The following is a 17,017-nucleotide window of genomic DNA, read 5'->3' as shown; positions in this document are numbered from 1 at the left end:
CAAAATATTTTTGTGAGTGGTGACTATCCCAGACCCCAACCAAGAGCAAAATAATAAAACCTTAATCCCATTATCATCTCCCTTAATCCCACGATTGCCACACAAATACGGCAGTTTCTCTTTCTCAAGAGAAAAAGAGCAAGAGTGTTGTTGTTTGTTGCATGTGAAAGTTGCAATGATGTCTGTCTGTGTGGCGTGACTTGCTAGGGTTACACTAGACAACATCTTTATGCACCCGTAGGTTCAAGAGTTTAAAAACATAGGAGCTAAAGTTTTTGGTAAAAAAAGAAAGTTTGCAAAAACATGATCGTGCACCAGTCTACCTCTTAGGGCAAACTTTCCCTAGATAACTTCTTTTTTTCTTTCTTTCTTGGGAATAGCAAACTTTATTAGTAGAAAAAGTTAGCATTCTTTTTATGAAAAAGTTAGCATCTTCTACCTTTACAAATACGCTAGTATCACTCACTCACTCACCATTTACCTCAGTTACTGGCAATGGCGGAACCTCGTCCACCCAAGCGCCCTAAAATTACAAGGTTTCTAACTCCTCCTCCATTTTCTCTTCTTACCTCATAGCTTTTACTTTTGTTATTAACTCTTTGTATGTTAGGGTAGTAGAATAACCAAAGATCAGTTTGGTATAGATTAATTTTTTTTTTTTTTTTACTTTTTCTTTGTATTTCTAAAAATGATTTTTATGAAAATTTTACTTAAAGATAGTAGAAAAGAATTATTTGTGTGAAGTTATACATTTTTTTTCAAAAAAATATATCTAAAAAATAACATTAGTGAGAAGTTATACATTTTAAGTATTTTTTTGAAATTTTATTATCCAAAAAATGCGGTAGCAAAGTGGTGAAATACTTAAATGACTTTTTAAGATAAGCTGATTAAACAAATTTTTCATTGTTAAAAAGTTATAACAAAATACGAAACATTATGAAAATCATTTTGTAAGAAGCTATAACAACCTGACCTTGAATGTTCAGCAGTGGAATCATTAAAGTTGGAAATATGAACTTGGTTTTGGTTATTGTATATTTGATGGAGTTGTGGAGATATAAAAATAAGGAAGAAAATGAAGTAGAGGGAGTATAGCTCTCAAATTGCATAGTGAGTTTTTATTTTTATATATTTTGTGCCGTAGACAAAATGACAAACACCACATAAAACACACGGACTTGAACTCTTCTACATGGGAAAGTCAATAAATGTATTGGTTTCTCTCAAACAATGTGTTGAAAAGTGTGTTAAAGAGTGTGATGTTAGCACTCCTTGTGTATTTGAGACATTTTAAAATTTGAGGAATAAGGGAATTTATTAGGTATCCTTTAAAACCATCCTTAGTTTACAAGTGAAAGTTATCTTTTCCATCCTTAGTGTCAGTGTTGTCAAATACCGGCCATGGCGGATGTTTGGAAAACCACCACGGCCAATTTGTGAAGGATGGCAGTGCCATGGCGCCATACATCGGGTATCGCGGCGTCATAAGTCGGATTTTTGGCTTTCCGCCATCGATAACATTGCTTAGTGTTCTGCTTTATTTATCTGGGCTTCATGCTCTATCCTATGCGTAATATTTGAAATGAGAAATGACAAAATGGTTGTGATTATGGAATTGGTGATATAAACTTTGTTTCAGAGGGGAGGATGATTATATGCCTGGAAACATTATAGAGCTAGAGCTATATAATTTCATGACATTTGATTACCTAAAATGTAAACCTGGTCCTCGGTTGAATCTTGTAATTGGTCCCAATGGTTCTGGAAAGAGTTCTCTTGTATGTGCTATTGCTCTTGGCCTGTGCGGCGAGCCTCAGGTTGGTTTGTGTTTTCCCAACTTGAACAGACTAAGGCTTCTCAAGAGTTTAGTTTTGAACCATATCATGTGACAACTTCATTTTCTGCAGTTGCTTGGGCGAGCCACGCGTGTTGCAAATTTTGTGAAGGAGGGAGAAGAGTCTGGCCACATTAAGATTACCATAAGGGGGGAGCATAAAGAGGACCACGTTACAATTATGCGTAAAATCAATATCAGCAGCAAGTCCGAATGGTTTTTAAACGGTAAGATTTTTAACACACTAGATACAAAATTTTATTAAATGCTACTATCATTTCGACAGCAGTTGTTAAGTCTTTTGATTGATGTTAACTGTAGTAGAAATGTTTAAAAGATTTGATTGGATGTGTAAGCTGGATATTTCTATGTATGTATAAGTTGCATGTCTGAACTGCAAATAAATTAAAATATTATTATTTACAAATTTTATGTGATACGTCAATGTGTTCATTTCAGGAAATATTGTGTCCAAAAAGGATGTGGCTGAAACCATTCAGAGGTTTAACATCCAAGTAAATAATTTGACTCAAGTAAGTTTCTTACCTGCAATCAGGATAGTTCATGGTATACTTATTCTTTGTGCTGTATTCTATAGCTTTCTGCTTCTGTAACTCACCGAATCACCTTCAGTTAGTTACAATTATTCAGTTACGTTAGTTTGCAGTTCATCAATAGAACTCTATAAATGGCTCTAGCTTTTGGTTTAGTTGTACGAGTTTGAACTTTCATTTTCATCGATGCAATTTCATTCATTTTATCTTCTGTCAGAAATTTTGAGCTTCCTTCCCCATAAGTCACATGACAGATGTCGACTATCTTCCCTCCTCTAGGAGACTAGGATTGTGAGCGAGTTCCATTTGTTTGATTTCTACAACCTTCCTTGACGGAGTGCAACATAAGGGATAACATCCTCTTGTGCGAGTTCTACATCGCTTCCGTAACAACTCCTTGAACTGAACAATCTAGTTCAACTGAGATCAAACCTCTTGAATTCTTCATTCCAATTTGTCAATCCTAGGATCCATTGTGGCTAGTATGGTACCAATCAGGCTTACCGAAATACAGTGCTTTGATACTATTTAAAGATACTAGGAAAAATGATAATGAAGAAACTAACAAGTGCCCTTAGGGCATTGTTTAAGCAATCAAAAATGGTAACTTTTATCTACAAAGTTGTTATTATTACTTCTACATGTGTTTGCCTTGATTTTCAAGATAATATTTCTTTATATGGACTCCTTAAACAAGGCCCATAGAATCTATATCAGAATGAGGTCATAGAATCTATATCTTGCTGAACTACTTATTTGGGATCCTTGGCTTTTTGGCAGTTTTTACCGCAAGACAGGGTCTGTGAGTTTGCAAAGTTAACTCCCGTGCAACTTCTGGAAGAGACCGAAAAGGCTGTTGGTGATCCACAGCTTCCTGAGCAACATCGTGCACTAATTGATAAAAGTCGTGCATTGAAGCATGTTGAACTAGTAAGTTCACCCTTTACTAAGGAATGATGGAAATCTCCTTGCTTGTTAACTTCATGACCAATTTACTAATTCTGTTTCAGTCTCTCAAGAAAAATGAAGGAACTTTAAATCAGTTGAAGGAACATAATACTGAATTAGAGATGGATGTTGAACGTGTTCGTCAAAGAGATGAACTTCGTGCCAAGGTGAACTATTCGGTTTTGTTGATCACAATCACATGCTTTGTCTGAATGTTTTGTGTATGCCAGGCAATGTAGACACTTTGTGGGGGTTTCTATTCTTTTTCTGATATGCTTAGTTCATCCTTTATTTTTCTCATATAGGAAGTTTTCTGATCCTCTTGCATTGAAAGTTCCATGTCTTATGTTTTTCTTTCAAAGGAATAGATAAAAAAAATACTCCTATACCTGTTTTGTAGGCAAAATTAATGGAAAAGAAATTGCCATGGTTGAAGTATGATATGAAGCAGGCCGAATATCGTGAAGCTAAGGAGCGTGAGAAGACTGCTGCAATGGAATCCGAGAAGGCTAACAAATTATTAAATGAACTTAAAGAACCTATCGAGTATGCTGACCTTTCTTTGCTTTGTTATTTGCTAGTAATTGTTTAAATTTTGATCGTCTTAGAATTTGAGTTGCTAGAGGAGAAGGCTGTTTATACTTTAGCAAGGGTAGAAGTTCGGGGAGGGGTCTTGCCTTTCGATCAAATGCATAATAGGTTGTTCGATTTATAATTGTAGAAGTTGGGAAAGAAAACATGTCTTTCTTTAGCCTCAAAATGTATGGTTTAAATAAAATGAATTCATAATCTAGTAGTGATATTATTTCTCATTTTAGAAGGATGCATTTAATGCTGGGCTATTGAATCATCAAATCAATTAACTTATGGTCATGCTACTATTGTTATGATATTTAGCGGAGGATAGTATTCTCCTAAAAGATCTGCGACTATATTACTACAACGAGAACATGTCTGTGTGGCAAACACCTCCTTTTTGTTCAGATATGGTATGATAAAATTATAATTTGTGATGCTTTAACAGGAAACAAAAAATTGAGAAAGATACATTAGCTGAAAAATGGAGAAAGGTTAGCGACCGACTAAATGAGAATGCCAATAAGAAAAGCAGACTATTGGAGAAAGAGAGCCAATTGGTAATATTTCTCATCCATTTACTTGCCATACTTTCTAATTATTCAAGTTATTGTACTTGTGGGTTCATTTTGTAATCTATTATCAATTTATAGGAAGTGGAATTACAAGGAAATTACAAAGAGATGGACGAGTTGCGACAGCAGGAAGAAAATCGGCAGCAGAAACTTAGAAAAGCTAGGGATGAACTTTCTGCTACTGAACTTGAACTTGAGAGTCTAAACCCTTATGTACCTCCCACGGATGAGATTGTAAGTGTACATTTAGTCATTGGTTATACTATTTATATTTATCTACAGTTAAGCGTATGTTTTTTCTTGAAAGTGCAATTAAGGGCTGTTTGCACCCTTATGTTTTTTCTTAAAAGAGTAGGAAAGTTGAGAGAGAGGAGAATTTGTTGAACTTAATCATGACTAACTCCTAAGATGAAATGCCACCTGTCATAAATAACTGGCAGTTGTCAATGTCATAATACCTAACTTGTAAGACATGCTAAGAGATGCCTAAAGTAAGTTAGTAATGGTAGGAATAAATTCCTATTTTAGATTTCAGCTCACATTTATATAAATAGGTTTACAACCCTTCTCATGGTTAATGAGAAATATTCATATTCAAGTACTTCTCTCCCTAATGAAAGCTATTCTTCCTAATAAATGAGTGAGCGGCCTAGGAATAATTCCTTAATCTTTGACAAACTTTCGGTAATAACCTATCAATCCCAAAAACCCTCTCAGCCCCTTGATGTCTTGGAAGTTGGAACATTTGACCTTCATTGGTTCTCTTGAAATGCCTTCACCTCAACTCTGTTCAGTTAGTTGTAGTTGCATTAACTGGCTAGGAAAAATTAATGGCGACTAGATTCAATTATTGGTGAACCCAAGTAAGTATACTCTAAATCCATTGTTATCACTCCAAATATCTGCGATGAATGTTTGTTACTAACTTTAGCCGATGTTATACTTGCAAAAATTGTTTATGCTTTTTGTACTTAGCTTTGTAAAACTGATTTTTTTTCTCCCTACCAGAAAAGACTGAGAGATAAAGTTGTGGAGTTGGAAATTTCTGCTAATGAAGTGGGAGAGAATAAGTCACTAGCAGAAAAATTAATCAATCGTAAAAATTTCTCCTTGAAGAATTGCAAAGACAGGTAGAAGTTGGACAAAAGATGGTGTTTTTCTTCAGATTGGTTACTTGTGTCAATCTATTGTTTAATTCTCTGTTGTAAAATTTGCAGGTTGAAGGAAATGAGTAAAAAAAGTTACAAGAGTTTACTTGCATTGCAAAATTCTGGGGTTGAACAAATCTTTGATGCTGAAAAATGGGTCCAAGCGCATCGTCATGAATTCAACAAGGAGGTTTATGGCCCAGTTTTAGTCGAGGTGTATATATATATATATGTTTAAATTATTATGTTTTCATAGCCTTTTTGTCTTCCTACTTGGTCCGTTAAATTGTTGATTGAATTGACAGGTAAATGTCCCAGATCAGTCTCATGCTAAATATCTAGAGGGTCAAGTTGCTTGGTACACTTGGAAGGTAGTCGTAGACATTTTAGTACTCATTCTGTTTCCTACTCTCGCTATGGGTGATCCTGCCCAATTAGCATGAGACCTTTTCGTGGATCTACCAGCAATTACTAATAATATTAAGATTGACTATTTAAAAAAAGTTATGAAAATATCGTCAACGTAAACAATAAGATAAACACACCTTTGGGCTGAGCGACGATAAGAAAGGAATGGTCGGCTTTGATACAAATCATATGAAACTGTTGTACTACTGGGCCGAGTTTGCCAAATTGGCAACAAATCAATATATGCAACATTAATTACAATAGAATATGTTATTCCTACATATACCGAATATACCATTAAACGAAGTATTATTGAGGGGAGCCATATTTGAGTCATGTCATGAGGGAATTTGCACCCATCCCCTCAATAAAATTGAAAACAATCTCCCACTTTCCGCTGGTTCACCCCACCCGAACCATTGCTTTGATAATGTTTTCTTTATTCTGCCTTCATTTGACTGTATCCTTTTTTCCTATGCAAACATTCTGTATCTCTAGACAAGTTGACAAATTTTGTTGGTATAATGCCACTTTAAAACCTCACCTTTGGTGGGAGGGTCAATATAGTAATTATACAGGTCTTATTGAAGAGGAGTCAATTCTCGTGTGTCACCATTTCCTGCATGGATGTCAGTATCACGTTACTGATACTGATTTTTTTTTTCTTTTTCAAATGCAGTCTTTTATAACACAGGATCCTTGTGATCGAGACTTTTTGGTGAACAACCTACGACATTATGATGTGCCAGTTTTAAATTATATTGGTCGTGATAGCCAACAAAGAGAGCCTTCTGAAATTTCTCCTGAAGTAAGTTCAATGCAACAGTATTTATTTATTTCCATTTAAGTATTAAATATTTCATCATTGTTGTATCACTCTTACCAGATGCGAGCTCTTGGTATCCATTTCCGTTTGGACCAAATTTTTGATGCTCCTGATGCTGTCAAGGAGGTGTTGATTAGCCAATCTAAACTTGATCATTCGGTATGCCTCTTGTGCTTTGTCTGGAGATTCGTTATTTAGAATTATAGGTTGATTGAAAAATGGTTCAAGATAATACATTTATGAATGAGGATTAATGTTATCTGGTTATACAGTGATATTCATTTCTTTTCTACATGTTTTCAATTCAGTTTATTGGATCGGAAGAAACTGATCAGAAAGCCGTTGAGGTTCCAAACTTGGGAATTTCTAGTTTATGGACACCAGAAAATCACTATTACTGGTCGAAGTCTAGATATGGAAATCATGTCTCAGCAGTTGTTGAACAAGTGCAACGTCCAAAACTTCTAGTGAATAGTATGTTACTCTTAAAGCATGTTGAACCAACATTTGGATCGTGTGATTTAGTTTTAAATGCTGGTTCCTTATTGTCTCTCTTTTTTCCTTTTTTGTACTAAAGATTTAAATGTGAGGGACATTGATAATCTGAGCTTCAAAGAAAAGGAGCTTCAAGAACAAATTGCTTCCCGGGAGGAAAGTATCAAAAGGTTTCAAGATGAGGAGAAAAGCTTAAGGAACCAGGCTGCTAATCTTCGTAAACAGAAGGTAGGCAATAAAACATTATATATTTTAATTCAATATACTGATATAAATCTGTCTAGAGATTTTCTCCTAATGGAGGGTGCACCATACATGTATTGTTGATTATAGTGATCTGTGTTCGAAGAATTTTTGTCTATGCTAAAGTTTGAAATTTTGTTATTCTTTCTGATTTCTTTTAGGAGGAAATTAGTAAAACAGCACTGAATGAGCTAAATAAACGAGAAGCAATAATTAGGCGTATTGGTAAGTATAAGTGATATGCTGTATTGAAAGATATGTAAGGCAGATTAACATTTTGCTTTTCATACTATAATATTGCAAATACGGTGTTTTGACCTTCAGAACAAAAGAAAGTGATACTGAAATCAATGGAAGAGCAGGATGATTTAGATACTGGGTTAGCGAAGCTTGCTGATCAGGCAACAAAGTGTAACATTTTGCGATTCCATAATGCAATTAAAGTTAAGGTGATTTATCTCCGTTCTTTTTACTGCTTAATATCTTAATTGAAACTCTAAGGAGTTGGCTTAGTTGTGCATGACAAATCTTGTATCTAGCTTGTTGTGGGTTTGAGCTCCGTTGTTGGGATGACGAAAATGTAGTTCCCTTCACAAATGTTTACTGAGCCTGGATGTTTTCCTTGCCTCCATCCTATGTTTTCATTAATAAATAAAATCATGTTTATTGCTGGTATAAATTCTGCATAATGCACTTTTTTTTTTTTTGTCTGTTAGAAGAATAACTGTTGATTTTTGGCCAGGATCTTCTTGTTGAAGATGCGTGTTACGGACGAAGTTATGTTGTACAGGGAATGGCTTTCCTTGAATTTGCTGCAAAGGTAATCAACCACATAATAGATATGCTGCTCATGCTGGTATATAATACATGTAACTGACTTTATAAATTGCCTATATGCAGCTAGTTTTATCAACTATTTTTCCATCCCTAAGTTCTAAGTTATAGGCTTCCATTATTACCTCCGAAAAGTTGAAGTCAAGCAATGAAATGCCACCCTGCATTAGTGCTGGTTGGCTATTGTTTAATAGTTATAAAGATCTAATAAGCTAAGCTTGTATACAAATGAATACAAAATTTTGGTGCAAGTGTTTAGTTGTTCATATGACAAAGGAAGTCATTAGGCTTCATGGCTGATTGTGGCAGCTATGTGATTTTGGCAGTGATTCGGTGTTTACAATTATTGGTTTCGTAAGTTAAAATTGTTGTTAGCATCCCATATTTTTACTACAAACTTTCAAACAATGATCACAGAGAGTTACATGATAACATAGTAAGATTGTAATTTCCCCCTAGGCGCTTTAATCTTAACAGTTATATGATAAGAAAAAGTGGAAGGTTTGCTAGTTCAGGTTTAAATTATATATCTGAATAATTTATATTGAAGTACTTATTTAAGTATTTCTATTTCTATTTTATTTGATGTTATTTTCCCTCTTTGTTTTGGTGAGTCAGAAAATTAAGAGAAGAGGCAACATATTTTTCTTTCACAGTTGTAGGCACATAGTTTGATTTATTATGTACGCCAGTTATGTTAGCTGTAGACCTAAAACTGAGGTTTTCTTTTAACCCCTGGTTTGACTTCATGTCTTTTGCTCACTGCTGCCTCATCATCTTTTTGCCTCATGCTTCGTTATACTTCTTGGACCTTCATTCGTGCTTCTTCATTTCTGTCTCAATTGAATCACACTCTACTGAATAAGAAGGAGGAGGACATGGGTTCACAGCAGGGTTTCATATGCCCTAAAACCCAAAAAATCCTGTAACGGCTCTAAATAAGAGCGTTTTTGGGTTTTGTCTTAAAAAAACCCTACGTGCTTGAATATCGGCGTGACAATACGATCTGCTCCGCGATCCTTTCCAGTGAACGGGACTGCTAATCACTTATGTGACTCGACGCCACATGCGGTGGCAGCCACAAAATGCCTAGCTCCGGCGTGATAACAACACTATTTTCTGCTATTGACAATTATGATATCTTTTATATCGGCATTCCCTTTTCTTTAACAAGAAAAGTTGTCGCCATGATCATTAAGGTTAATAATTCTTAGAAATTGCGTGTTGGTTTAGCTCAACCCTAAGCTAGCTCCTGTGGTGAGGGTTTCCGCCACTTTTAGTTACTATTTATACCATATCAATGTCCAGGTGTTTACATCTCTGTTATTGGCCAACTAGCATTTGTCCACGCTTATGAGTCTTGGTTGTAAGGTGGTGTGACGAGATCCCACATCGACTAGGGATATGGTCATAGTCCTTATGAAGGTTTGTGAAATCCTCATCTCAAGCTAGCTTTTGGGTTCATGTAGGTCTTGTCCAAATTCTAAGATGATATCATAGCCTATTCTAGATCTGCTATTGACAACCTGCATTTGTCCAAGCACTAAATGTCTAGTCGTGGGCAAGACAAGGTGTGTTGTCTGCACTTTCGGTTTTGAGAGGGTGTTTTGGTATGCCACATTGATCAGGGGTATGACCAACGTTGTTAGTATAAAGGCTTTGCAAATCCTTGCCTCTTTGATAAAGATTGTGAGTTAAGTCTTGTCCGAAGTCTAGGACTAGGCAAGACTGTCCATGAATCCATTTAGGACATGGCCTTTTTGTGGTTTGTAGCAAACTTTTATAGGTCTTCCTCTCTCTACACATTTGAATCAGGTTATTTTCCAATTAATCAGCTTTTTTCTTCAAACCAGCCCAGACACATTTCTTTCATCTTCTTTATGGGAGGCAGGCGCTACCTCAACTTTTTATTGAATATATTTGTTCATGATCATTTATTATGTGCCATCTTATACACTCCGGCATTCTCATATCTAAAATAGCTATCTTTTCTTTTAGTGCATTATTGGGTTTTAAGTTGTCGATCTCGTTTAATTTTTTAGTTTTTGGTAATTCCTGTGATAAGATCTGCAGAGGCCAAATGAGACACATTCAACGCTCCCATTGTATGATGGCTAAGCATGTTTATCTTTTTTACATGTTTTAAGTTAGACAATCTACAATTATCTCCAGCATTACTCACTTCCTCACCGACTCTTTTCATTTTTTCACCCCTGAAACCTCTGCTAATGGCCTTCTGAGTTAACTGAAAAGATTCCTCTAATTCCCGCTTTTCACTGTACTCTCTTCCTAACCTGTTTTAAATGATTTGCATAGCCAACCTTTTTTACTTCATCTTCGTATTTCATAAAATACAATATGTAAATTTCAGTTTGGTGAATTCCATTTTTTCCTTGGTATAGAGTTCAAGTAACTAGTTTTATCTGCAATCGGCTTGTAAGGTGAGGGGTGCCTCCCACTTATAAACACATTTTCAAGCCACATCTCATCCAATGTAGGACTCTTAACAGCTAGTATTATGTATAACCTCGCGTCTTGCTCTATGCTTACTTTCTCTCTCTCTCTCTCATGTCTGCATTTTGATTTTTCTTTAGATTGGAGATATGGAGGCCAATCTGAAGCAGCATGAAAATTTTGCCCGTCAAGCATCAGAGCACTTTAATAAATGTGAGAAGCTGTTTTGGTTTTAATTTGTAGATTTTTCAAGATGCAAATTTGTTTCCTAATTTTTGTTTTTTTATTGCAGCTAAGAAAGAAGCGGAAGAATGTAAACAGAAGCTTACAGATTTATTAAACAATGCTAAATCAATTGCCCCTCTTACACCTGACCTACAGAAGGAATTTCTTGAGGTTTGTATTAGATATTCAATTGTTGTTTACATTCTTGTTTTAAATATTTATGTTGCAATTACCAACCTTGTCCAGAAGGTAATACTTACTGGACTTGACAATACATTTTGCTGTTTGCATATTTTGAAGCTGATACGCGAAAGACTATATGAACACAAAAGCATCATTTTCCACATTTGTTTATCTTCTATTATTGAAAAACCTAATGAAAAACATGATGACCGGGGTAATTTTAGCTGTATATGACTTGAAAACATTATTGCCCATTAAGCATTTTACTGCAAAACAATTTCAGTTATCAAACATGTTTCAGAACTTTCAGTACAACATAACCGTTCTGAAATTGAAATGATTAGAAAAGGAGTAGTCCCTGAATAGTTTAGAGGGTTGTCGATAACCAAAGGCTATTTGATTCAATTGAGTTCTGTTATGTGCTTAAAAAATACACTACTTTTTCTATGTACCCAATACAACTAGTACTGAAAAGTGATAAGTGATGAATTCATGAGTACCAAACCTGGATTATTATTATTGTGATTGTGATTGTCATTATTATTATTATTAATAGGAGCATCTGTGTATTGTCACTGAAATGAACAATTTCTTTAAAATACTCTGCTGCGTCGGTTATAGGAAGGTAGAAAAAAATTAGATCCCACCTTACAAGTAGAGGCAGTCCTCACTCCTCACCTTACAAGCCGGTTTTGTATGATTGAGGTAGGCCCAACCCAAATTTTAAGATGGTGTCAGAGCCTATCCTAGACTTGTTGTTGGGCTTCCAGCATCGCCCACATTTCAGGCTCTTTGGGGCCAAGTGTGAGGTGTGTCGGAAATTCTTCCGTCATTGCAGTCTGCCCCTAGCCGCGTAATTGCGGCATTTAGGGTTTCCTTCATTGCCAACACCTTCATTGTGTTGAGTGTGAAGGGGTGGATTTAGTCCCACATTTCCTAGAGACATGACAGTGTTGTGCTTATAAAGTTTGGGAAGCCCTCACCTTACAAGCCGGTTTTGTAAGGTTATTAGACCCAACAAAGAATAATATATGTAACTTATAAGTCAATGGGAATTCTAAACACATTTGGGTTTTTTCATGTAGATGCCTACTACAATTGAGGAGTTGGAAGCAGCTATCCAAGATACAACATCTCAAGCTAATTCAATGCTTTTTGTCAATCCTCATATATTGCAACAATACGAGGATCGTCAAAGACAGGTACTCTTCATTGTTGTAATTTGTTGGTTATTTCCATGTGCCCTCTATATTTGCAGTGACTATACAGATAGAAGATCTTGCAAAAAAACTTGACACGGACAAGAAGGAAGCGACAAAGTGTCGTGCTGAATTGGAAACCATTAAGGTCTGAAAAGTGTTTCTTTACATAAGTAGAATTTTACGATGTAGAGAATCCTTCTAGTAGCTCTTCTCTGCAGCATCCTGTCATCTTTTTCTATACGCCCTTTCACTAATATTTTGGATTAGTTTAGAAAATCTTCCTCGTACATTAGTTTTAGCAATTTTTGTGTCGATGACTGAATGTTATTAGATTGTATAGACTTGTCGGAACAAATTCATCCCCAATATTTTTTTTTTGTATTTATGTATGTGGATGCAAAATTATAAATTTGCAAAGTTCCTAATCATCTATTTTCTAAGTTTCATTTTTGTAGAGTTAAATAGATCAATCTTTTTAATAAAATGCGTTTGGAATGGTAAAAACTAAAAAGAGAAAGGCAAAGAAGAACAAACATGTGTTTATTTTTGTGTTTTGCAGAAAATGTGTATGCTTGCATATACAATTGTAATGTTTGTAGATATTTTGCTCTACGTTAGAGAGAAAGGGAGAAGAGGTCCAAAATGGATCGGTTCGACCGATACAGTTGATGTACTGCCAGGAAATAATTTGATCCATCCTATTAAATAAGCTTGCTAGTTCTTCGTGATAAAATCTTCAGAACTAATAAGATGAGAGAAGCCAGTATTCTAGTCCAGAATTGTTAGCATGTAGCTGAAGTAGTATTGATGCTATTTCAAAAACAACCTGACTTGAAGAGTTAATCTTTTAGGTCAGGGTTAAAGAATGTGATCATATATTTCCGGTGAATTTGGGATTTACACCTGAAATATGTTATGTCCCGATTTCTATGCATATATAATGTGATTTATAGTATGTGGTCTGCATGATCTTCTTTTGTGTTTCTGGTTCTTGAGAAAAGCTCAAATATTTGAAGTTCTTCTGCAGGAAAAGTGGCTTCCAACTCTCAGAAATCTTGTGGCTCAGATAAATGAAACTTTTAATCGAAATTTTCAACAGATGGCTGTTGCCGGAGAAGTTTCACTAGGTATGTCAAATGGTAAACTGAAATTAATTTTATTTGGTCTTCTTATGCTTCCATCCTTACCTATGTTTTTCCATTCCTCAGATGAGCATGATATGGACTATGATCAATATGGAATACTTATAAAAGTCAAATTCAGGCGAGTGTTGCTCTGAACCAGTTATTTTGTTTATTCTGTTTATTAGAATGTGATTTCACATGGTCGCTGTTCAACATTGAGCCATACGAAGAAAATAGGAAATGTAATCGATTATCATGAGAGGTTCCAATGTTTTCAAGTTCAAGATGTGCCATTTTATTTTTTTTTCTTTCTGAGACCACATGTCAGAGAGCGAGATATGTGAGGGAGAGGTGGAGGAGGTAAAAAATGGCCACTGTGTGAATGGCTGGAGAAGACAAGTATGTGACCATGCGGTGGCCAAAAATCCCTTCTATATCTTTCTCTGCTATCTTTGTTTCTGTTATTATGAAACCCTTCAACAATAAAACTACAGTTTAGCTAGCTTGTAAAAGAGAAGTTCCAGAAAACATGAACAGCAAGCTCAGGAAACAGGACTCAAGACAAAACAGCGGAAACTTCGTTGGCATAACTGGGCAACAAAAAGTGACGAAAAAAGACACGCACCTACTAGAAACAAAGGGCAAAACTTTGAATAAATAGATTTGTGTACCATACACAACTTGTTATAAAATATTTGCTTACATATATTTATGTACTGTACACTACCTATTGTTGTTGTATGCGGTAAAAAGTGCTTCATAATTTATGGTATTTATGTTTCCAATTTCAATTGAATTGTCATGTTCCTACTTATTTAAGGGTACCAATATCCTAACATAAACAATGGATACCAAAGGGATTTCCTTATAATATTCACTTTCCCATACGTTATACTTCAGCTTCTATTATTATTTGTTTCTTACAGTATATTTTGTATATTATCAGAGAAAATGGACAGCTTAAAGTTCTCAGTGCCCATCATCAATCTGGAGGGGTACTGTAATGTATTATTTTTTTAGCGCATCTATGCTTCCCCACCGCCAGGTTAACTAATTAACCTTTAATTTTGGTTATCCAGGAGCGGTCAGTTTCAACAATTGTTTATCTTGTTTCCCTTCAAGATCTTACAAACTGCCCATTTAGAGTTGTTGATGAGATCAACCAAGGTTGGTTATTCGTTGAAGTAAATTCTTTCTGGATTAACGGCACATAGCACTCAAATGATCTTCTTTGACTATATTTTATCAGGGATGGACCCAATAAATGAAAGGAAGATGTTTCAGCAACTAGTGAGAGCAGCAAGCAAGCCAAATACACCACAGTGAGTACTCCTAACTACTATTACTTTGATCTTTTCAGTTTGGTCGTTTAAAGTTGATCTTTGCAGGTTTATCGGTCATGGATGGGCTTTTTCCCCCCATATTTGTTCATTTCTAACGCGTAAGTGACGATTAATCTTATGCAGGTGCTTCTTACTTACACCGAAGCTGTTACCAGATCTGCAATATAGTGAGGCATGCAGTATATTGAATGTAATGAATGGCCCTTGGATTGAGCAGCCCTCAAAGGGTAATTTCTCATACTGAAAACTGCATATATTCTCTTTCTTTAACTGTTGATATTGCTTACGATACATTTTCTCTTTGTAAACCAGCCTGGGCTAGTGGTGATCAATGGAGTATTATCACTGGACATGTTGGAGAGATTTCATGTTAAAGTAAAAAAACACTATGGAGTTGCAGCGATGCAGAGCAGTAGCGCTTATTTAGCATTTTGTATAGTTTTTTGGAGAAAATTTTAGCCTGCAATCGGGTGAACTTGCTTTTGTTACATTGATTGGATTGAATGTGAACCTATAAGAATGTAAATATATCTTTCCTATTTGTTTTTGCTGTTATGAGGATTAAAACTGTTGTTCCTACTATTGCTTGTACAACGGTGAGGTTCCTTTTCTTCGTCAAGATACAACGGTAAGGTTTGTATTTGTAACATATAATGTATTAATTATATTTATTAGTTGTTTCTAGTTTAACTTTAAATGTATATTTTTTTTTAAATTAAACTTTTTAGTGTTCTATATGGGTTTCCATACAATATACTCCTTAACCATGTTATATTTTTTATGCTGTAAAGAATTTTTTTCAATCCTATGGTAGGGGGATGCATGACCTGGAATTTGAGTGAATTGCATAACAATTGAACACTTGAGAGAACTTTAGTGAGACTGAGTGAAGAGAAAGTTTGAGCCTGAAGGATGAGTAATAAATGAGTTGTGTTGCATTTTTTTATGGGTTATTTGTGGATGAAAATGACTCTGTGCATGATGTTTTTATCTCTCCAAGCATGTTTGCTATTTTTAGTGGATACAACCCAAGTTACGTTTGGCGTAGTATTTGGGGTCAAAGATAGATATAAGTGGAGTATCGGTTCAGGCGAAGCTATTCCGTTTTGGGATCAAAATTGGCTAGTTGACGGTAATGCAATTGACAAACCTGCAGACCTTCCTGAATAGCTTAACAGCTTTACAATTGCAGACTTTTGGAATCCTCAAATTGAGGGTGTAGAATATTAAATCACTTCAAAGCTTGGTAACCAATGTTGATTTTCAGCGAATTCTATAAACACCTGTTTTGTTCAAACGGATAGGAGAATCTGGAAATTTGAGACAAATGGTATATATTCTGTTAGGAGCGGCAATCATATTAGTTTGCAGCAAGTTCTTGCATTGAATAATCATAGAGTAGAAGGCAACTAGAATCAAATCTGGAATATCCAAGCTCAACTAAAAGTCAAGAATCTTTATCCAAGTTCCACTAAAAGTCAAGAATCTCTTATGGCGGATTTGTCGAAACTGTTTACATACAAGGGTAAGACGTCACGACTGCGGCGTCAACTGTCCGTATAATTATGTTTTCTGTAATGGTGGAATGGAAGACAGCATGCATATCTTTTTTCATTGCTCCAACAACAGTTTTTGTTGGCAACATATTGGCCCCTGGACAAGTATTCAACCGTTGATACAAGATGAGCCAAGTGTGAGTTCTTTGATTTTCAACGTTTTACACAAATTAAGTAAGAATCTTCAAGATGTGTTTGCTTGCACTATTTGGTCAATTTGGAAGCAAATGAATGATCTGATACGGAGGAGTGAATCAATGTTACCGTGGCAGTATGTGCAAGGGGAACAAATCTCTTAAATAGTTGGCAAAATGCGCAGGTGTGTCGTAGTGGAACGATGATACAGCAGCAACATATTGCCAATCACACATGGAAGAAGCCGGACAGAGGAAGATATAAATGCAATGTTGACACAGCGTTCTCAACTGCGACTAATAGAGTTGGCATTGGTATATGCATCAGGGACGATCGAGGAAGCTTCGTTTT

General features: G+C 35.5%; 1 protein-coding gene across 1 annotated transcript; it reads left to right on the top strand.

Moving 5' to 3' along the window:
• Positions 1-395: 395 nt before the first annotated feature.
• Positions 396-15,665, top strand: LOC146921217 (structural maintenance of chromosomes protein 5-like). Its single transcript, XM_085714638.1, has 30 exons — positions 396-536; positions 1,643-1,820; positions 1,911-2,064; positions 2,297-2,370; positions 3,172-3,321; positions 3,402-3,506; positions 3,740-3,885; positions 4,364-4,475; positions 4,569-4,724; positions 5,499-5,620; positions 5,708-5,852; positions 5,944-6,009; positions 6,726-6,854; positions 6,933-7,031; positions 7,181-7,346; positions 7,450-7,595; positions 7,772-7,835; positions 7,935-8,059; positions 8,353-8,430; positions 11,039-11,111; positions 11,191-11,294; positions 12,392-12,508; positions 12,576-12,653; positions 13,536-13,635; positions 13,717-13,771; positions 14,579-14,627; positions 14,712-14,799; positions 14,882-14,954; positions 15,099-15,202; positions 15,288-15,665. The coding sequence occupies exons 1-30, from the start codon at positions 496-498 to the stop codon at positions 15,347-15,349; spliced, it is 3,159 nt and encodes a 1,052-aa protein (XP_085570764.1). The 5' UTR covers positions 396-495; the 3' UTR covers positions 15,350-15,665.
• Positions 15,666-17,017: the final 1,352 nt, after the last annotated feature.

The sequence above is a fragment of the Medicago sativa genome, chromosome 5 (genome assembly GCF_051527215.1).
Source record: "Medicago sativa cultivar Bolivia chromosome 5, Bolivia_mono, whole genome shotgun sequence".
NCBI classification, from domain to species: Eukaryota; Viridiplantae; Streptophyta; class Magnoliopsida; order Fabales; family Fabaceae; genus Medicago; species Medicago sativa.
This window is presented reverse-complemented; position numbering and strand designations above follow the sequence as displayed.